Here is a 20,479-nt window from a genome sequence, read left to right on the forward strand (position 1 = left end):
GCAATGAGACACAACCAACTCGTTACGAAGTGTCAACATTAACCGGTCGAGTCATGTTTCTGACCTCCAGTCGTATTGACTTGCGCCTTGCGAATACTTAGGCCTTAATTTACCTGATAATGTGCTGGCTGAAAATAAGCAGTGACCTGCACGTTTCGCAAGATGACGGAGATAGTTCCGCCCTGTGGATTGATTGACTACCACCAACGCTATCCAAATCGGCTAACGACTTTATCTAAGCATGTCTGCGTATGTATGCAGACGTACTTTGGTCCCTGAGGGATATGGCTGGTTTTTTTTTTCTTTTTCTTTTTTTCTTTTCTTTTCTTTTTTTTTTCAAATGGCTGTACACAAAACAGCCATAGCTGCAATGTGCACAGCACTTTTGCTTATACAACGCTTTCGGCCTCATTTTTCCAATTTTTGCTCACACTCGCTTAGGTCAGCGGGGCTATCGAGGTCGGTTTGGCCAGCCACAGCTGGAATTACTGAGCAGTACGAATGACGCTGCAGCATACCCCAATGAAGGGAAGGGGGGTCACATATGCTGTCACTCGGGTACGAGCCCAAGAGACCGGGGTATCAAATATACTTGTAGGGGTTCATGATGCCATTCTGGGTCAGGTGTCAGCCCTAATGCCGGGGAGTTGTAACAGAGGATTGAGGTGAAAATAGAGTTCCACGACGCAGCGTTCGATGGACGGTGGTTCACCCAAGCTTGAAAGGTGGACGGGGCGAGGGGAGCAAACTTACGGGATCAAAGAGATTCTTAATCTGCTTCATCAGACCAATCGTCGTGTCGTCTCGGCTGTAACCGATAAACTTCTTTTTCGCAATTCCCAACCCATGCTCAGCACTGATACTTCCACTACGCTTCTGAATCCATTCGTATACCCAAGGCTCCAGGGCCTTCTCAACTGCAGGATCGTAACGGCGCACCGGAATGTTGAGGTGCAGATTGGAATCACCCATATGGCCATAGCCAAGTACGTCAACAACCGGGTGGTCACACGTGTCACCCAGAAGACCCAGATCGATCAGACGAGCCTTGGTATCTTCAACAATGGTATACATCTCGTCGAGGGGAATAGAGATATCGTACTTGTAGGTGCCGCCCCAATGTCCAAGGCACTCGGTGATGCCCTCACGCCAGCCCCACAGGTTGCGAAGCTGCGTCTCGTCCTGAGCGACGACACCATCGGCAATGACTTCTCGGGTCATGACATCCTCCAGGAAAGTCTCTAGTTTTGCGTAGTCATGCTCGCCGTTGGAACCGCTCGTCTCAATCAGGCAGTAGAAAGGGTATTCTCCTTCAAGGGGATGCTCCTGACCCTTAACCTCTGAGACGATTCTCTGGCTGCGGCCGTCCATTAGCTCAAATGCAGATAGAATTTCTGATAGCTGCTTCTTAGCCTCACGGAAGGCAAGTTGAGCTTTATCATATGACTCTATGCCAAACACAGCAACATTGACAGCGGGAGATCGCTGAGGACATTGAATAGCGATCTTTGTGATAATCCCCAAAGTTCCCTCTGCACCAATGAAGAGCTGCTTCACATCGTAGCCGGTGTTGTTCTTTCGCAGGGTACACAGGTCATTGATGACGGTACCATTAGGCAGAACAGCCTCAACACCGAGGACGGTGCCATGTAAGCTCCCATAACGGAGCAATCGCAGACCGCCAGCATTTGTGGCGACGTTTCCGCCGACGTGGCACGAGCCCTTGGCGCCGAGGTCGAGAGGAAAGATATAACCCTTTTGGGCAAGGTATGAGTCGACAGTCTCGAGCACACAGCCGGCGTCAATAACAAGTGAACCACTGACTTCGTCGAATGAACGAATCTCGTTCATGCGAGCCATGCTAATGACGATCTCGTCGAAAACGGGAATGGAGCCTCCCACAAGGCCCGTGTTTCCCCCCTGGGGTACCACGGCCAAATGCTGTTCATTGCAGTATTTGAGGATGCCGCTAACTTCGTCAGTGGTGCCTGGACGTAGCACCAACTTAGACTGGCCCTTGTACTTGTGCATCCAGTCCTCATTATACGTTTCAAAGTCGGCCGCATCGACGCCCGCTCCGCCGCCCGTGATTCCGTCAATAATGGCCGAGGGGTTGTCACCCAAGATCTCACGGAACCTCGCAACGTGCTCGGGGGTCACCTGGGCGAACCGGGCGTCACGCTCGAGCTGCGGGTACGTCTCGGATGTCAGCTTGCTTTGCTGTGCCCGAGTCTGGGATATGAGCCTCGGGGCTGTAGTCGCGATGCATCGCGTGGGCGTCTTTGAGTGAGCAAGGCTTCTCTCGAGGATGTTGGTCCTTAAGGAAACAGTCCTCCGGCCACCGGGGCTGGAGGCGGATCCTCTCAAGGCACGGAGGAGCTGTGAACGACACGACATGCTGGGAAAATCGACTCTGGATCGAATAGACCGTGCAGATCTTGAAGCCGGTATCCCAATTGTCTATCTAGAGGTAGAATTATAAGAGAGGAAGAGAATCTGAAGCCGTAGTCCATATCGCCCCAGTAACATTTTATCTATTGCACAAGGCTAAGAAACTGCGGAGCCCACCTTTCATCCCTCTCACGCAATCCGAGCCGGCTATGCATAAGGTACCTAACTACCTAGGTACTAATCTAATTGAACAAAGTCCGACAACCTACCTCTTCGCCCATCTACAGAAGACGCCGATATAGTTGCCGCCATCCGGCGCCGCCCTATGATGCCTATCACTTTGCTTTCTAAACGGTTCAAAGGTGTGTATGTTCAACCGTAAGGTAGTTATTCCGCTCTATCAATGTAATTCGGCGGTATTGACTTTATGCCGAATCAAAATACCCAGCTCAACGTCGGTTAACCCACTCTTTTGCCGTAAACTTCTCCCACTCTTGTGGGCATATCCGTACATACATCATAAGCTTCCGTCCAATAAAATCCTCCCCTCCACCCTCGATGAACAAGCCCAATAAGACGAACCCCAGAACGCCCGGTTCGTCAACACCTCAGTCTACCCACACAACTATGAATTTACACTGAATTCCATCGAACGTAAGCCTCCGATCCTCAGGGTAAAGCCATGCAGAGCTTCGAGAGTTGCAAGGACAGCACTCTTGCGTCGAGTTTCATTGGACGCCGGATAGTATGATACTACCTCGGTGCAACGGTCACAACAACTCAAGTCAGCTTGTTCAATTCAAGCCCAACCCCCTGACTTGCAAGTCAGGAAAAAAAGCCACAAATCAAGTCTACCTAGGTCCTGACTTGGAAGTCAGTAAGTCAGCTAGTAAAGTTGGTAATTGATACCAAATCACAGGTATATATACATATGAGGGTATTCAGAAGGGTATTGCAGGTCAATTCTGAGAGTAGGCCTTAGTGTTATGGGATAAACACCAAGACCCGGATTAACTATAACCCGCTATTCGGGAGGGCTATAATTCTCACGCATCAGTAATATATACCCGTTGGTTCGAGCCGCGGGGGGACCAACTAAGCAAGCTTAGTTGGGCACAAAACCGTGAGACGCGCACAAAACCGTGAGACATATCTTGATTGGTGTAATTTACCTCCTTTGATGTTATCTGGAGATTGAACATGGAAATAACCGGAAATAATATACTGTAAATCATACTAACAAACTTACACTAAGTTTACTAGTTATCAAGATTGTCTCACGGTTTTGTGCCGAACTAAGCTTGCTTAGTTGGTCCCCCCGTGGCTCGAACCAACGGGTAGGTAACTATCTTTTACCTCTTTTTTTAAGGAATTTCTTAAGACCTAAGGTAGGTTTTCTTATCTTATCTTAGCTTATTAATTAGTAAAAAAAAGCTTCCTATAGGGCCTTCCGTACCTAATTAAGCTAGACTAGGGATCTACAAGTCAACTTGTTTAATTCAATCCTAATTAGCTGACTTGGCTAGGGGAGGAAAGAAAACTCAGGACTTTACCCCCAAGTAATAAAAATATTTAGGTAAATCTACCCTAAATTTAGGAGGCTCTTTACTAAGTTTATTTCGACAGCCTGTGTCAAGGTTCGGTGTTTTCTTGCCCCCCGAGGCTTGGCTACAATTCAAGCCCGACCCCCCCTAAGTCAAGCCCCTGAAAAAGCCGGCTTGACATGACTTGTTGCGAGCGTTGCCTCGGTGGCTGATTGCTAAATTTCTTTGGCGCCCGCAGCCTTGAGGAATGTCGAGTTGAGTCCTTGCCTAGGTACCTAAGTAATGCAGACTTTCTACGGGCTCATGTTCCTAGGGAGAAGGCAAGTTTGATGAGTGAAAGAAAATAAGAGAAGGCGAATGTTAGGCCCTGATCCAATCGATACGTACGGCGCACTCGATACGTTACAGTCAACCGGGCCTACCTTTTCAATCCGTATACTAATACATTCGGATCATAGGTCATGTGACTAGCCTGTCTCGCTAGGTCGGGCCCCACAGCCTGCACAACTGACCTAATAGGCCTAGCTCGGTACCTATAGGTTATGTAAAGTCACTGTAAATTGTACGGAACGTATCGAGGTGCGCCGTACGTATCGATTGGATCAGGGCCTTACGTTGATGTGCTTCCGCTTAAGGTCTGCAATTGCACGACACGTTAAACCCATCCATCTTCTGTCTTCCTCGCGGCCAGGCTGAAACCTTTGGATCGCTCCAACAGAGGCGAACGGGCCACGAGCTTGGTAACATTCTGGAAGACTGATCGTTGGCCAGTGTTTTCCAACTGTTATCTCATGTTCTATGACCGTGGGGGGGCAACATGTCACTCAAAGCATCGAATATAGCTACCTGAAGGAGCAGTGGCCTATAGTCTGTGCAAACACACTCGAGATCAATAATGAATGTGCTGTGAGGGTTGTAACGCAACTTCCGAACAGAGGAAGTCGAGGATTCTGCGATAAATTTGGCCTCGTAGCACGATCCGGCTCTTTCTCTATATGAAGAGTCATCCCTCTTGTATCTCTCACAGCTTGACTACCTATAGAAATAGGCACGTAGAGGTGGTTTCTCAAGTCCACGCATGAGTGTATGGCGGAGCAACAAAAAAAAACAAACACAGAAAGCTTCGACATGCCGAGTATTTGATTCTTGGTGGTATTAACTTAAAAGGAGAATATAAAAAAGAGCACATTCCTACGACGGATGCCCCCAAGAAAGCTGGGTTGGACGCCTAACGTATGGTTATCCTGATCGCCGTCCATTCGCTCCCACCACATAGTCATCTCCTCTCTGGTATAATTTAATGGGATATTTCTTTTACTGTAAGCCGAAATGCACCCTCCATCTTCGCCAGCACAAGGTGAAACACCACTAGGCGATGCATCGTTAAGGGACATAAAAGTATACTGTATCTCACCAGCGTTCCTCTCTATATTTTACCCCTCCCTCCTTTTCTGACTCGTGATGCCAAGTCTCATACTCAGTTCCATTTGAACTGATGCGTGCATCTCCAGCCATGGGTCTTCACCCTGTTTCTCCTAGACCCCATTTGTGTGAGGGCTTTGTGGCTCAGCGTCGCTCCTATTCTGTTGTGTCGCTTCTGAGTTCCCTTGCTGGCTGTTTTGATCGTTGATCAGCTTCTCCATGAAGGAAATGTAGTCGTACTGTGGCATTCCTCTATCCTCCGACATGTCTGGTCCACTGTGAGGCGGCATGATCTCGATAAGTTGGTCAATCACTTCGTCGGGCACCAAGCTGTGTCGTAAGTCCATCTCTGTCACGTATGGTTTGCCGTCAGCCACCTCGCGGAACGACTGGAAGACTTGTTCTGCCGTGTTCTGATCTTCTGTCACATCCACCATGAACCGAATAAACTGTTCAAACGTTACGTAGTCGCGCCCACCAGATGTTTCGAAAAAGTATTCGTGCATTTCATCCTCGGAGAAAACAAGCCCCAGTGACGCAAGCGCCGCACTGAATTCGAGTTCCTGTAAAGAGTTTGTATCGTCACGATCGAAGTGACGAAAAACACTCTCAAACTCTTCCAGCTGGATAGGGGTCAGGTTTGTCATACTTCGTGCTACCATCTGGTTCTCCAAAAACGCAAGCTTCTTCTGCACTGAAGTTTTAACAAGACCAAGCTCGTATGAGAGTTCGTCGTATGTGTAGGTAGTAAAGTCGTTTTCCTCAATATTGGCCTCTTGACACTTCTGATCCAGCTCTGAAATTTTGTCCAAGTATTGGTCTAAGGGAGAAAGGCTCTCACTCAGCTTCCTTACATGGTGCAATTGATCTTCCACATCACCGTCAAGGCCAGAGATGGCCAACTGCATGGTATTGAGAGCCATTGCGAAATCATTTGCCTTGTCAGCAAAGGATTTGCGGAGTGCGTTTTTGATACTATAACAATGTTAATGGAAGAAAAGAAGGAGGGGGCATCTATTGAAAGAGTCAACTTACTCTCGGATCGTCTCGTTTATTAGCTGGGCACGTGTCATCTCGTTTGATGCTAACTCTGCCCACCGTCTCTCGAGAGCATCCAGGCTCAACTCCGTGGGTGGATCGTATGGCCGGAGGCGATAAGTCCCCAATTTGGTCTTGATGTTTCCGAGCAACGTTGCGAGGTCGCTCTTCTCGGCGACCCATTGTCTTTTTTTACCCTTTTTATACTCAAAGAACTCGTTTGATTGAGCTTTGGCATCGGCGTATGTTCCTTCGAAAGTAGCTTGCTTCCACACCTCGATCTGCTCTTGAATGGCTTGTAGGAGCGCCCGCATCCGTCTTTCGTAGGCACTTTGCATCTCCCAAGCCCCTTGCATGTTATTGACAAACTTTTCAACACGACGTCCAGCATTCTCGACCTTTTCCATTTGCGAGAATGCATGAAACCAATAGGCAATATAAGTCATCAGAGATCGTTCATCGGGCTTGGCCACATCGCACACATCTTCCACATCAAGCAGCTTAGGAATACCAATCTCCTTATGTGCGATATCGAATGCTAGTTGCATGTTGCCTCGATGATCCTTCTTGTCCAGGGCGTCATAGTCGATGAGGTCGGGTCGGTGGATATCCAATAGAGCACAGAACGCCAAACCATCGTTCCAGCTGGCGCTAAAGTCTCGCACCTCGACCTCGTCATAACACGCCGTCTTCCGTTGACACCACAGCAGGAGGCCCTCCTTTGCTGACATGCCCTCCTCGTTAATATCACTGATGGTAAATCGAAGAATTAAGGTCCAGATGAGACCAAGAACAATCTTTTGGTTGCCATCAACCACATCCTCAGCGCCGATATTGGTCATCTGAATACCCCTGGATTTAACGAAGTCGAGTGCCAGGTTCGCATTCTCAAATTTTTGTACTCGAAGCTTGGGTTTTGAGGCATAACGGCCGAGCGATTCGTGTGAAAGACATTCGAGGAGATGAATCAGCATGACCTATGCATAGAGGTCAGTGACAGTCAGGCAAATTCTACAGAAAGTACACTTACACCATCGCTAAGATCTTTTACGAGGTCTTTAACCTCAAGGTTTCGAGCCTCGATCTTCGTGTTGAGCCTGGGAAAAAAATGTGAGCATACTGCAGGCCAGGAATTCAAGACATAGATACCATTTTGTGAATGTCTTCTGTTGGACCGTAACCCATCTTTGCTGCTCTGCAAAAGCCATTCTCGTCAACCTTTGGTCATGCGGAGGCTCAACGGCAGCAAGAGCGTCTGCAGGATTAGATGCGCTGGGAGGGAACCTTCGCGAATTGGTTGACTTTTTTCCTTTTCTGAAGGCCTAGAAGAAATGCTGTATCTGTAGTTTTGCTGCCTGACCGCTGCACTCGAGCCGCATGCAGCTGTAACTTGTCCCGCCTCGTGCGCGGGGTCGGTGAAGATGGTGGAGAGTATGAGAGCGAACAAGAATTATGTGTGAATGTTCGATGACGGGCGATGAATCCAGTTACAGGCGAGGAGAGTCTGTTAGACAAAGAGCGAGGAGAGTGTGGGGAGGCCTCGAATACGGAAATTGGGGTAATAGGAAGTGACTCGAATGAAGCGTTGTAGATCCTTGAGGATGAAGATGAAGCCGAGGCCGAGACGGTGGAGATGTACGATAAGCGAGATGACGCCGATATTGAAGCAGACGGAGAATTGTGGAAATGTTGATGATGCTGATTACAATTGCTGTTGTTGTTGATGCTGAGATCTGTGTGGTAGGCGTAGTAGTCTTCTTTGTTCTCTTGGTAGCGCTGTTGCTGGTTGCAGTAGCAGTCGTCGCGGGATTGGGCGTCCGCATGTAAACAAAAATTGGAGAACTTCTCGTTGCCCTCCACGTTGCCGGGTTGCAGTGGAAGCATCCCCTGAAGGCTTGGGCGGAAACCTTCGTAACGTCCATTTTTAGCTGTTTTTCAGCGTTTGCTAGGAGGCTAACGTTTGGGTAGTTAGTGGATCCAACTGTTGATGGACCGGGGTTTTATCGATTTGAATTGATGTTGAATATCCGTTCCCTGCAAGAAATTTCGACCTGAAATTTTATGACCACACGGTAACTAAAAAGATAGGTAATTAGCTATAAATAAGTTACACTGCCAAATGGTGAGGCGGTCATCATATTTATACATGGGCGTTGGGTTCTATCAGTTGATCCCAAGCGCATCCTGCACCTCCTCGCATAAGAGCGTACCGTGGATTTCCCCTGAATATATCCTCGAGACACCGCACAGCGTGATATAAATAGACTTGGGACTAATTTGATATACTGTATCTTTCTGGCCTTCTCCTTTTTGTTTGTTGGCTCATTGGAAACTACCTAGTAGTTACATAGGTACATAAGTAAAGTACTGTAAGCAGTTGGATTTAGAGTGTTTGGTTATTTTGGCTATAGGTACCCCCTCGGGGGCAAGAAAACAGCGAACCTCAATAGGGTGTCAAAATAAACTCAGTAAAAGCTATCCTAAGCTTAGGCTATATTACTTAAGTCTTTTTATTATCTAGAGTTAAGGTCTTGTGTTTTCTTTCCTCCCCTAGGTACCTACGTGTAGGAGGGGGTCTGTGGTCATCATTCTAGCACGCTTAGGCCAGTAACTATACCTAGTATGTTCCGTTTAATGAGGGTGGATGCCCCGGTCCCTGCGCGAGGAACGAAACGCTGGAGCCGATCAACCGGCTGTAAATCCCGATGCGTGGCGCTGGGCTATCTCAATTGCCTATCATTGGGGGAGGTCAAACTAATAAGCTTCAAATGCGTATACAGAGTGAATGGCCAGGCAAACGGTTATCAATTAACGTCTTGTGAAACCTTCTGTGAAACCCTGGGTAATTTCATGCAACCAGCTTAGTACATACATTACATTGGTAGTTGAGTAATTCAATAGTTGCTGCTGCAACTGAGTTTGAACCAGGAACTGGCAAAATTATCTAGCGCTTTACATGAATCGAAGAGTCAGAGCAAATTGAATAATCTTATATCATTTTGACGATACCATTATACGTCTTCTACAAGGCTCATCGTATTCGAACACCTTATAGCACCTGTAGGGATTCAGACAAATAAAGCGTGTAACATGCATGGTTCACATAAGTAATTAACATCAGACCAGACCTGTTTCGATCTTCCACACTTAAATAAGCTTGCAGAACATATATTGTAAGGCTCAAATAATAAGATATCAAGAGAAGTCCGCCATATCACTGGACGAAAACCTCCCAGCTTCTATCGATAACTGGCTGCGATTTTGTTTGCGATGAAACATAGTTATACCCTGACCCTGTACAACAGATAGATCGTCAAGAACAGGCTACTGTTAACGAACGATAATATGAACAGCCTTTGGGATTCGTCATGGCTTGGAATCTGTACAAAGAGCCATGTGTTTGGCGACCTGGCTATTGAAACAACAGTCTAATCAAGATCTGACGCTAGAGTGGTAGCTACAGGTTCCTATGCTTTATTGTAAACCCGTCAACATTAGTGAGGACCATCATTTCATCATTTGTTTACTGGCATGATGAATGTAGATTCGAGCAAATGATTTTATGTCTCAATAAGTTCTTATACACAATATATCATACAGCCACGTTCCGTGCATCCTTCCGCCTATTTCTTCTTCTGTCCAAGAATCTTGGCATGCTGTCTTCCAGAAGGTTTTCCAGACTGAGTTGCTCGTGACCGTAGAGTATATCTCTCCTTCTTCCATGCAAACACCATTTGATCCACACTACCCATGTCGTGCTTGGGCTTCCGCATGTACGTGAGGCGTGCTCGTCGTGCCCTCTTGGGCCGTCGCCAGATAATATCAATACCCGTCACAGTCGGGCTGTAGATCTTGAACCACATCTCCACACCAACCTTCATCATCTGTCCACGCAATTGGATCGCTGTATCCTGGCCTCGGCGTCGAATTTGTAAAAAAGCGCCGGCAAAGGGCTCCCCACCCTTTGTCGTCACCATCAGAACGTCGCCAACCTTAGCGCTGTCGGCGTGCTCTCTTGAGAACAATCGTGTGCGTGCGCCAGTCGGATCGAGTTTCGCGAGTTGCTTTTGCAGAAGGGCAGGCATAGGATCGGGGTGGGTGGTACGAATACTCGGGACTCGAGGGTAGATATGAAATTTGCTAACCTTGGCGAGATCCGCCCCTGGTCTCAATGTCAGCGATGTTGTTTTTGCAATATTGCGGATCGTAAAGATACATACGTTGTTCAGCGCTGAAGGCGCTCGGTATCGACTTGGGCACAGGCTCAACGGCTGCTGAAGAAACCCTCCTTTCGAAAGTCCTCAGGAATCTTGCCCGTCTAAGAGCAGATTTGAGACAGCCAACTGGCCGTCCCACGACGGTGACGTTCATCGTAAATTGAACTATTGCGATTATACAAGTAGTTGAGGTTGAGACAGGCGTTAGAATTTCTGGAGCTACTCGCAATACTTCCAATTCTCATTGCTGATTGGCTCGGATTACAGTTCATCCGGTGCCTTTTTCCATGGGACGCAGAATAGGTAGGTACCTTCCTATGAACCCACCTACTACCTTACGATTTAGTAGGCATTGCCCAAGCTTTGAAACCTCAAAAGTTATCACAGCACTGTGGGACAGTCAGCGCAATGCTGAACAGATCCTTGACTTTGGGCTTCAGGCCTGTGGCCAACCCGTGGACATCCCTGGCACTGCGTGGCATCCAGTACAAATGCTTCAGTGTATCTTCTGCACGCAGTAAGTGAAAAAGGAAAAAAAAGAGTGCAACATTCAGAATACAGGAAGTTGACAATCGACAAGGTTTTAGTGCTGTGTTCGCCGAGACTAAAAATCCTCAGTTGAACGAAATTCTCACAGAAATTCAAGAGAAGATCATTCTCCCTGCCCACCTACCAGAGAAAGCGAGGAAGCTCGTTTTCAATCCCAAAAAGAGCGACTACATCCTGCGAAACCCCGTCACCATCGAAGTCGATGGGCTCGAGCACACTTTCAAGACTATTGATCGATTCCACGATGTCCCAAACTCGATGAAGGCTTTTGCAGAGGCAACAAAGCTCATGAAAACCAAAGAGGAATGGGATAACATAAGCACCCTGCTTGCCGGCTATAAGAAAGCTGGAATTAGACTCAAACGCTGGCATGCCGACGCTGTGACTCGACGTGCAGGCCATGATAGGCAGCCGTATGTGGTCATTGAATGCGCTCAGCAAGTTGAAAAGACAGGACTCAGTTTACAGCGCGACAGTACTGTCATCCTGCTGTTGGGATCCATTAACCGTAAGATCATATCCCCGAAAGGAGAGGAGAGCGAGACTCAACAGGCTCTGAAGTGGAATAAAATGGTCTGGGATATCATTCAGCGCCCTGAGCATCTTGCTAAGAACACACCCCCTCGCCGTCAGCCTCATATGAACCCCATTATTCGGGGTATGATTCTCTTCTCCCAAGCATCTGCAGTCAAGGAGCAGCAGGCAGCCGAAGCTCCTGTGGATGGCCTGATCCGAGAGCTTCGAGACAATGTTGAGTTTATCACCAGCGCATGGGCTGAACGAGAATCCGATGACTTAACAAGCTCGCCCTATCTGAATTCTATCAACAGCCGAGTCAAGCCCAACAGCGACAACTATGTCCGCGAAAGGCAACACATTTCTCCTTTCAACTACATTTGGGCTATTGCCCAGAACATAAGGGCGATAGAACTAGCACAGGACATCATCGGTCAAGATGCCAAAGACCTGCAGCCTGTCCACGATCTAATGGAAAAACACATCGAAGATTTTGTGATGATGAGTCCGGATAATAACTCCTTTGGCTGGGACATTGCGTATGAAAGAGTCACAGGCCGACAGCCCAGCTGGAAACAGCATTTGCCTGCTGCGCCCCGCTTTAGGAACGATGTAGAGGATAACTAGACACAAATATTCATGCACTTTGAGAAGACCTGGAGTCTACATGTGGACAATCTGTCACGAATAGTGGGGGAATTATCATGTAATATATTGTAACAACGAGATTCTTTTTATATGGGATGCCTCTTTCTAAGGCAAAACGATGTACTTCTCCAGGTGGCTGGGAATAGCGCCCAGCAGCTTCTTGTCTGTCAACCATTTTCGCGAGAACAGTCGATCAGCGTATCTGTAAGCCCCATCGCAGAGGACAGTGACAACAGTATGACCTTTGCCCAGCTTCTCAGCGACCTCCTTGGCAGCTACAACGTTGAGAGAGGAGCTGGCACCGAGGTACAACCCCTCCTCATCCAAGCATCGGTAGACCATTTCGATGCTCTTCTCATCTGAAATGTGCAGCGAACCGTCCACCAGGCTAATATCAGGCTGGAGATTGTCGGTAATACGACCTTGTCCAATACCCTCGGTGATGCTGGAGCCCGTGCGCTCGGTAAGCTTGCCGCCAGAGGACACATAAGAATGAAGCACACTGCCAGGAGGGTCGGCAAGGAAGCTCTTGACCCGGCCATCAGAGACGTCCTTCAGATACCTTGTAATGCCGGCTAGAGTACCAGCGGTGCCAGTAGCGCACGTGAAAGCGTCAACCTTACCATCTGTCTGCGCCCAGATCTCAGGGCCGGTCGTCTCGATATGTGCACGGCGATTGGCTGTGTTGTCGAATTGGTTCGTCCAAACAGCATTGTCAAGTCGCTCAGCGTGTCGACGGGCCTGGTGGTTGTAGTTCTCGGGATTATCGAACGCGACAGCAGGGACCGGGTAGACCTCAGCGCCGAGGAGCCGCAAAAGATCGATCTTGCCCTGAGACTGGGTGTTTGGCATGTATATAACGAGCTTATAGCCGCGCGAACGGCAGACGTGAGCGAGACCGATTCCGGTGTTTCCTGCAGTCCCTTCGACAACAGTGCCTCCAGGTTTGAGGAGACCGCGCTCCTCGGCGTCCTTAACAACGTACAGCGCTGCGCGGTCCTTGACGGAGCCACCAGGGTTCATGAACTCTGCCTTGCCGAGGATCTCACAGCCGGTCTCCTCGGAGAGGTGATTCAGACGGATGAGAGGGGTATTTCCAATAGCTATTGTAGGTCAGATTCCCTTTCAAGGACCGGGATCATATTGATGATAGGCGCACCTCCTGTCAAACCTCTGGAGACACCTTGAGCTCGAGACACACTGAGGGTATGAGAGCTGGGAGCCGCCGCAGCTTTGGCAGCGGCAGCTGCAAGCCGCCTAACGCTGGGACGGAGCATGGTTTAGTGAGACGTGGGCACGCGGCGCAATCTTGAACAGATCAATTGACAGTCACCAGGTCGGGGTTTTGCTACAAAAGGAATAAGTTGAGCTTATAAGAGATGAAAGGGCAATGTATTTTGGATGGTGGGGCCGCAATCGGCAATGGCGCAATACCGGCCTGTCGGTGTCGGATGACCAACTCCCGCACCGACTTCCATACGGCTTGAAGCCTGAATACCAACAAATCACTAACGCAGCCATTATATAAATAAATGCGTATTGAATTCTTGCGTATCTGTCACGGCGTCGTCAGCTCTTGCATTTTTAGGCATCCTGTTCTAACCGCACATATGGCGCTGGGAACAAGCCCCGAGTACCCATATATGCTCCAAAAAACCATTCTCCGTTCACATCCTCGATCTCTTTGATCTCCGCTCCTTTTGGGAAGAGAAGCTCGTCGTCAGCTCCCGGTCTGGGGTACCATCCAAACCTCGCAGTTGCCTTCAGCCCGACTCCGCCATCAGGTGGTAAGCTCTTTGCGAAACCGCTCTCACTCGGCGCCGTTTCTGACACGTCTTTGGTGACAAGCCGGGCTAGATCTTGACCATTTTCGTGCCAAACCCATTTTTGAAGTCCTTTCTCGCGGTGTTCTGACTTTTCAGCCACCTCTGGCTTTAGTCCTTGGCCTCCTACCAAATCCTGGGCTATATATCTCCATCGCCCACTCTTCCCATCCGTAAATGCGATGACTACCATTCTATGCCCGTTGAGGCATCTCCTCCAACCCGAATGGCCATTTTCAGGGCTAATTTGCCTTTGTATAATCAAGTTCCCATAACATGAAGAACATATATCGTAATCACCTGGTGCAGCATCTGATACCAAAGAGCTTGTGCACTGATAGCAGTGGTATCGTGCTTGATTCGGTTGAATGGGCTCCTGACACAAGTCGCATCTTGTGGTGAATGACAAGTATTCGAATGGTTTGATGCTGGATGCATTAGGGCCTTTAAATATTGTTGCTGCGGTGGGTCGACCGGGCGATCTGGGAGGACTTCCAGCCCTGTGCTGATTAGACTGGGTGGCTTCGTGAGCCATTGGAAGTAAGGGATGCGTGCATGATCTTCCCTGATTTACACAGTCATTGCAGAAACCCCAGTCGCCTTCATTACATACATCGCACCGCCAATAGCACTCGTTCGTCCAAGCAGAGCATTTGGCACAGAAAGTGCCGCTTTCCAAACGATGTCGAGGATCGTCCGTTGTTAGTGTTTTTCGTCCGTCTGCCCCGCCAGGAGATGAGCGGGGAGGACGGTAACGGAGAGCGGTCAGTGTATGTGGCTGTGGTAGTGAAGCATCCCCTTTCTGCTGACGAATCTTTTCCCATTTTGAAAAAGCACCATGGCCGAACCCGAACCAGTGATGACAGCCTTTGCCAGCCCGATAACAGTTGAGGCATACATTCCACTGTCCATTGGCGCAAATGGAGCAATTGTAATGGAGCTCATATTCAATGTGCTGTTTGTTGCATCGTGAGCAGCTGACTGAAGGTTCCGGGTAGAGCTGAGACCTGGTCCTCTGGTGTCCAGAGACAGTGGGACTACTGATCGGGCTGGTCACAGTCTGATGAACAATGGCCAGATCAACCGGACGAGGTCTGTTTGCCCGACCGGCTGCTGCATCATGATGGGAGAATAGAGGAGGGACGGATGCACTTTGAGAGGTTCCTTGACGAATAGCAAACGACATATTCCCTGTATTGTTGCTGAATGAAGCCGCTTCTGTTGGGTTGGGAAACGGCACGGTGTGGATGGGTGTGCTGGTGCTGCGTCCCTCGCTGAAGCTAGGTCGGGACTGTGTTATATCGGAAGCCTGTGGCCTCGATCCCAGGTCCGTAGAGGACCGAGCAGCAGGCCTGGGCTCAGCAGTGGTCGGAAATACTGGAGTGGTAGAGCTTCGACCTCCGCTAGCAGTCCGTCTCCTAGGCCTTCGGACTGGCTCCTGGACTTCTAAGTTTGCTGAGGTTGTAGAGGTTGGGGGACGACTCCGTTCCTCTGTCTGACTCGCAGCACTGGCAGCACTTGTAGCGCTAGCAGACCGAGAATGTGGTCGAGATCTTTCTCTTGGTCGACCTCCTTCTGGGGCCAACATGCGAGGATCCCCAGCTGCTGTATTCTCGGCATATCGTGTCAATGGAGGATAGTTATTTCCGTTGTTCCTCCTCGTTTCTTGGCGTGTTCGATCCCTCTGACGGCGCCTGTATGCTTCTGTGATCCTCCTGCTGAGCTCGTCGTCGCGACTCAAATCGATGTTGTCCAAATCGAGCCCATCGAGGAGACCTTCTTCCTGGATCTGTCTGGCAAAGGACTCTATTTCTCGTTCGATATCCCTCTCACTCATATCTCCCGAGCTGATTAGTGACCGAATCGATGACTGGTGCTCAATCTGGCGCTGCCTCGACTCGCTTCGTCGACGTCGTCGCTCGCCTTCGACATGGAGTTGATCAGAGCTATGCCGACCTCCCTCGTCAACTCGTGGGCGACGGCTTCCTCGTGGTTGATGGCGGCTATCGACGCTTCTATCTCTACCCCGGTCCCTTTCCCTGTCTCTGCTTGTCCTTCTGTTGTCCGCGGATCGGCTCTCACGCCTCCGCCGTGTCCTTGGTGGCCCCGAAGATACTCCCGCCTCTTGTAAACTCAGTTCTCGAACCTCCTCCATCAACCTTCTGTCTTCAGCGTCGATGCGCCGCTCATCCGCTGTTCGATGTGTATTTATCGTTGGAAGGACTTGGTCGCCGGGTTTATACTTCTTTGCCATCTCTTCCTTCTCTGCTGCTGAACGATCCTTGCCAGGGCTTGCTGCTATAAACATATCCAAGAGAGTGACGACGGTCGCATTATGTTGGGTCGTTCGTACAGTAGCCCGACATGATGGGCATGTAAAAATATTTGTACCGGGAGCAGGCGGGTTTGGCCCCCGCTCGGCCGTCGCAGCCTGGAAAGTAAACCATTCCTTCAGACAGGCACCGCAAAAGGTGTGAAGGCAATCAAGAAGAGTCAAAGGTTGGTATAGGAGCTCCGTGCAGATCTACACACAAGGTCAGACTTTGGAGACAAAAAGGCGGGGAGATTTACAGAGCACGTCAGCTCCTTTTCCAAGTCCAAGCCAGCGTTCGTGGGCTCCATTCATGATATTTGGTTAGTCCCGGCCCATGATTGGGATGAAAATAGCATGCGTGTGAAGAAAAAAGGTTGTGCCGAAGAAAATATGTTGATCGAAGGTAAAGGGATCACTGATGTTGGTTTGTTGGCTAGGAAAGCTACCATCCATCCAATACGCCAGCTACCTGTACCATGTTACTAACTACCTTACCTTACTCCTATGCCTTACCGTAGTTAGTACCTAGTGACCTCCATTAGGTGCCTGTCCCTGTCTGCCTGTCTAGCCTGTTAGTACTAACCTCCATATTAGTACTCTGTAGGTGTGAGTGGGTGGCGGGGCCGGTCAAGGCGTTAAGACTCTCTGCCAGGGATTACCAGAAATAGCTGTTCACGACAACACACGGTTTTTGGTACAGGCTGTATCTAAAGATATGTTGGCTGTTGGGCCACAGCATACCCTAAAAAGGGAAGAAAAATCTGCAAATGAGGGCGAGCATATATGTATAGGTGCTTGCGGGGGTGTTTTAAGACATCCACGGATCCATTGGATTGTTGCATTATCATCGCACAAAGCCGTCCCGAACCTTTGATGCATTGCAACCCCATGTGAACCGCGAATATTTTTCTACTTTATTCTTTCTTTTGGTTATAGTCGGCTCAAGTATGTTCCGTACCGCAAATTACGGCCAGCTCCCTAGGCAACTGGTATCTGTACCTGTGAACAACTATCTCAATCTCACACTTGTTAGTAAACAAATGGACGTCGTGGCGGTTTTCATATATACAGGAGCCTTTTGCATTCCTATTTTTATATAATCGCCGCAAAGGCACATTGTTAAATTACATATAGCGCTTATGAGTGGCTCCACTCAGCCTTCTTCTTTTCTGCGAATGCCTTCATGCCAATCTTCTGATCTTGACTACCAAACAAGCTGTGGAAGACCCGCCTCTCATACTCGACACCGTCACGCAGAGCCAAATCCTGGCTCTTGTTAACAACCTCCTTGGCGGCTTGAACAGCCACCTTGGAGTAGCCAGCAATTGTCTCGGCTGTCTTGAGCGTCTCTTCCATCAGAGCCTCATGCGTGGGAAAGACCCTGGCAGCTAGTCCCCATTTCTCGGCATCGACACCAGAAAGCGACTTTCCGGTCAGAATGAGTTCCATTGCCTTTGACTTGCCGATGGCACGAGTAAGGCGCTGACTACCACCAGCTCCGGGAACAGTCCCGAGCTTGATCTCTGGTTGGCCGAAGTTCGCATTCTCTGTACAATAGATGAGATCACACATCATGGCGAGCTCGCAGCCTCCACCAAGGGCATGCCCTGAGACTGCAGCGATTATTGGCTTTTTCACCTGAGTGGTGAGGTCTGACCAGGACTCGATGAAGGACTTGGTGTAAGCTTCGGCGAAGGTAAGAGGGGCCATCTCCTTGATATCAGCACCAGCTGCAAACGCCTTTTGGGAGCCGGTTAAAATGATGACTGACGTATCGTCGGCCACATTAAATTCAAGAAGAGCCTGGTTGAGCTCTTTGATAAGGGGCGTGCACAGGGCGTTGAGGGCCTTGGGACGGTTCAAGGTAACTAGGTAATCATCGTCAGATACTGTTTGATATACCAACCCGAGAAATTGCATTGTTTCAGTATCATTCATACCTTGTCCAACACCGGGCTTGGGTTGAGAAACCTGGATATACTCATAAGTCCCCGAGCTGTAAGCTCGAGCAACGCGAGGAAGAGTAGGCCTTTGGAAGGCCACCCGACCTGCCACTGGTCTCATGCAGCGGAAAGCGTTCATTGTGATACTAGAGAATGGATATAATGAGAAAGAGAGTGAATGATCAATGTTATAATGTAAACCCGTTATCTGTTGGTTCCACAACTGAAGGAGTTGGTACGGTTACTATTGTATAAGTTAAGAATCTGATCAGTGAGGAGCTATAATAAGTATTGGGTCTGCACTGATAACCGGGAGCTTAAGCTTCCCCAGTGACGCAACAGAGCCGAGGATAACATAGGCCGCCCATACCCATGGCAAAGCCGACAGCCAGATTTATGATTGAGCGTCACGTGAGAGGTCGATCTAAGCACCTTGACAACTCGTGGTTAAGATGGGAACTCCTCCAACTCGACTCGTTGATAGTCTCTTCCACAAATAGTCTATTGATGATGCAACGGAGGTAGTGGCCAAGCCACGCCCTGCAAGTTTCTGTTCGCTAATGGTAGGTAGAGGAGCAAACGGAATGATATTGCCTTCGGTAAGTATCTAGATACGGAGTACAGTATCTAGAATAAAGCATAAATCGCAGCTTTTAGATAGATCTGTCATCCAGGTAGCGCTGACGAATTAAACTGTGCCTCTGTGCAGAGTACCTAGGTAGTAGATAAGTAATATGGAGTTGAACCTCTCCTCCGTACTCTGTATCCGTACGCTGAGTACATACAGTATGAGCTTTCTTACAGGGAGGGGTAGGCAACTCGACGCGACGCGACGATAGCCCGATGATTAGAGACTGCGCCACATTAGCATGTGGGGTCAAGGGGCTCTTCTCAGATCGCTCAGCAGCTATCCGGCTGAATCACCAATAAGATCATAGGCTAACTACCAGTTTCAGGGAGGCCACCAAACAAAACTGCCTGTCAACGGTTCGTCAAGTCCTCCTTTGTCCGGTAAAGGACCGGGGAATTGATTAGCCTTGCCTAGGTACCAAAAGCTTAACAAACCTTACGTGGCTGCATCGCCAGAAGTCCAAAGTTGGAAGTCCTGGCCCCCCAATCGCAAATTCGCCATCACTTCTTTTTTTCTCTTCCCGTCAACTTCGGCCTTTGTCACGGCATCGTACTCATTGTCCCACACAATTGCACTTGATTATTCCATTCGAATAATTTGCGCCCCCTCCCCATTATATATCCCGATTGACAACGGTCGACCGATCCTCTTCTTCACAAGATGAATGCGCCAGAGCCTGAGCAGACCCCTTTCGAGGCTGTCAGCGTCCATACCTCGAGACTTCAGCGAGTATGTCCCTCGAAATAGACTGCGATGCATTGCGACCCTCTGACACCGGATTAGAAATACCAAGCTTTGCTGGACCAGTCGACCCCTTTCGTCCTCTACCGATGGGTCGGTACTGTCGTCTGTCTCCTCCTCTTCTTTCTTCGAATCCTTCTTGCGCAAGGCTGGTATATCGGTAGGCTCGAACCTGCAAATCACACCCCTGGATCATCTTACTTACAACTGCGCAGTTGCCTATGCGCTCGGTATTTATCTTTTAAACCTGTTTCTGGCTTTCCTGCAGCCCAAGTTCGACCCCTCCAACGAAGAGGCCGACAACGAGATGGAGGACGGCTCTGTGGGCACTCTTCCCACTAAGCAGGACGAGGAATTCAAGCCCTTCATTCGCCGACTTCCTGAGTTCAAGTTCTGGTACTGGGCCACCCGAGCTATCATCATCAGCTTCTTCTGCAGTTGGTTTGAGATCTTTAATGTGCCAGTTTTCTGGCCCGTTCTGGTCATGTACTGGTTCATCCTCTTCTTCCTGACCAGTAAGTTCTTTATGATATGGGATGAAATTCCCTATATTAATTGTTTCTAGTGCGCAAGCAAATTCAGCACATGATCAAGTACCGCTACGTACCCTTTACTGTCGGTAAGAAGAACTACGCCAAGAACAACTCGTAAACAGACGCCACTTCCGGGATACTTTTCTTCAGCACAGCGGGCATCTCCGCT

At 49.0% G+C, this 20,479-nt stretch overlaps 8 protein-coding genes across 8 annotated transcripts; 2 read left to right on the forward strand and 6 right to left on the reverse strand.

Moving 5' to 3' along the window:
- Positions 1-708: 708 nt before the first annotated feature.
- J7337_002466 (uncharacterized protein) lies at positions 709-2,397 on the reverse strand (the record flags this gene model as incomplete). Its single annotated transcript, XM_044820195.1, has 1 exon — positions 709-2,397. The coding sequence occupies one exon, from the start codon at positions 2,395-2,397 to the stop codon at positions 709-711; it is 1,689 nt and encodes a 562-aa protein (XP_044684495.1).
- Positions 2,398-5,470: 3,073 nt separating this feature from the next.
- On the reverse strand, positions 5,471-7,603 carry J7337_002467 (uncharacterized protein; the record flags this gene model as incomplete). Its single annotated transcript, XM_044820196.1, has 4 exons — positions 5,471-6,332; positions 6,393-7,372; positions 7,426-7,492; positions 7,545-7,603. The coding sequence occupies 4 exons, from the start codon at positions 7,601-7,603 to the stop codon at positions 5,471-5,473; spliced, it is 1,968 nt and encodes a 655-aa protein (XP_044684496.1).
- Positions 7,604-10,018: 2,415 nt separating this feature from the next.
- J7337_002468 (uncharacterized protein) lies at positions 10,019-10,766 on the reverse strand (the record flags this gene model as incomplete). The annotated part of the gene is made up of 2 exons (XM_044820197.1): positions 10,019-10,557; positions 10,616-10,766. The coding sequence occupies 2 exons, from the start codon at positions 10,764-10,766 to the stop codon at positions 10,019-10,021; spliced, it is 690 nt and encodes a 229-aa protein (XP_044684497.1).
- Positions 10,767-10,899: 133 nt separating this feature from the next.
- On the forward strand, positions 10,900-12,304 carry J7337_002469 (uncharacterized protein; the record flags this gene model as incomplete). Its single annotated transcript, XM_044820198.1, has 3 exons — positions 10,900-10,915; positions 11,000-11,129; positions 11,200-12,304. 3 exons carry the CDS (start codon positions 10,900-10,902, stop codon positions 12,302-12,304), a joined length of 1,251 nt encoding a protein of 416 aa, XP_044684498.1.
- Positions 12,305-12,430: 126 nt separating this feature from the next.
- Positions 12,431-13,602, reverse strand: CYS17 (Cysteine synthase 1; the record flags this gene model as incomplete). The annotated part of the gene is made up of 2 exons (XM_044820199.1): positions 12,431-13,428; positions 13,485-13,602. The coding sequence occupies 2 exons, from the start codon at positions 13,600-13,602 to the stop codon at positions 12,431-12,433; spliced, it is 1,116 nt and encodes a 371-aa protein (XP_044684499.1).
- A 1,493-nt stretch (positions 13,603-15,095) lies between these two features.
- J7337_002471 (uncharacterized protein) lies at positions 15,096-16,514 on the reverse strand (the record flags this gene model as incomplete). The annotated part of the gene is made up of 3 exons (XM_044820200.1): positions 15,096-15,185; positions 15,206-16,446; positions 16,502-16,514. 3 exons carry the CDS (start codon positions 16,512-16,514, stop codon positions 15,096-15,098), a joined length of 1,344 nt encoding a protein of 447 aa, XP_044684500.1.
- Positions 16,515-17,599: 1,085 nt separating this feature from the next.
- J7337_002472 (uncharacterized protein) lies at positions 17,600-18,544 on the reverse strand (the record flags this gene model as incomplete). Its single annotated transcript, XM_044820201.1, has 2 exons — positions 17,600-18,330; positions 18,403-18,544. 2 exons carry the CDS (start codon positions 18,542-18,544, stop codon positions 17,600-17,602), a joined length of 873 nt encoding a protein of 290 aa, XP_044684501.1.
- A 1,152-nt stretch (positions 18,545-19,696) lies between these two features.
- Positions 19,697-20,428, forward strand: RER1 (retention in endoplasmic reticulum protein 1; the record flags this gene model as incomplete). Its single annotated transcript, XM_044820202.1, has 4 exons — positions 19,697-19,765; positions 19,820-19,937; positions 19,993-20,292; positions 20,343-20,428. The coding sequence occupies 4 exons, from the start codon at positions 19,697-19,699 to the stop codon at positions 20,426-20,428; spliced, it is 573 nt and encodes a 190-aa protein (XP_044684502.1).
- Positions 20,429-20,479: the final 51 nt, after the last annotated feature.

Source organism: Fusarium musae, chromosome 2 (genome assembly GCF_019915245.1).
Source record: "Fusarium musae strain F31 chromosome 2, whole genome shotgun sequence".
NCBI classification, from domain to species: Eukaryota; Fungi; Ascomycota; class Sordariomycetes; order Hypocreales; family Nectriaceae; genus Fusarium; species Fusarium musae.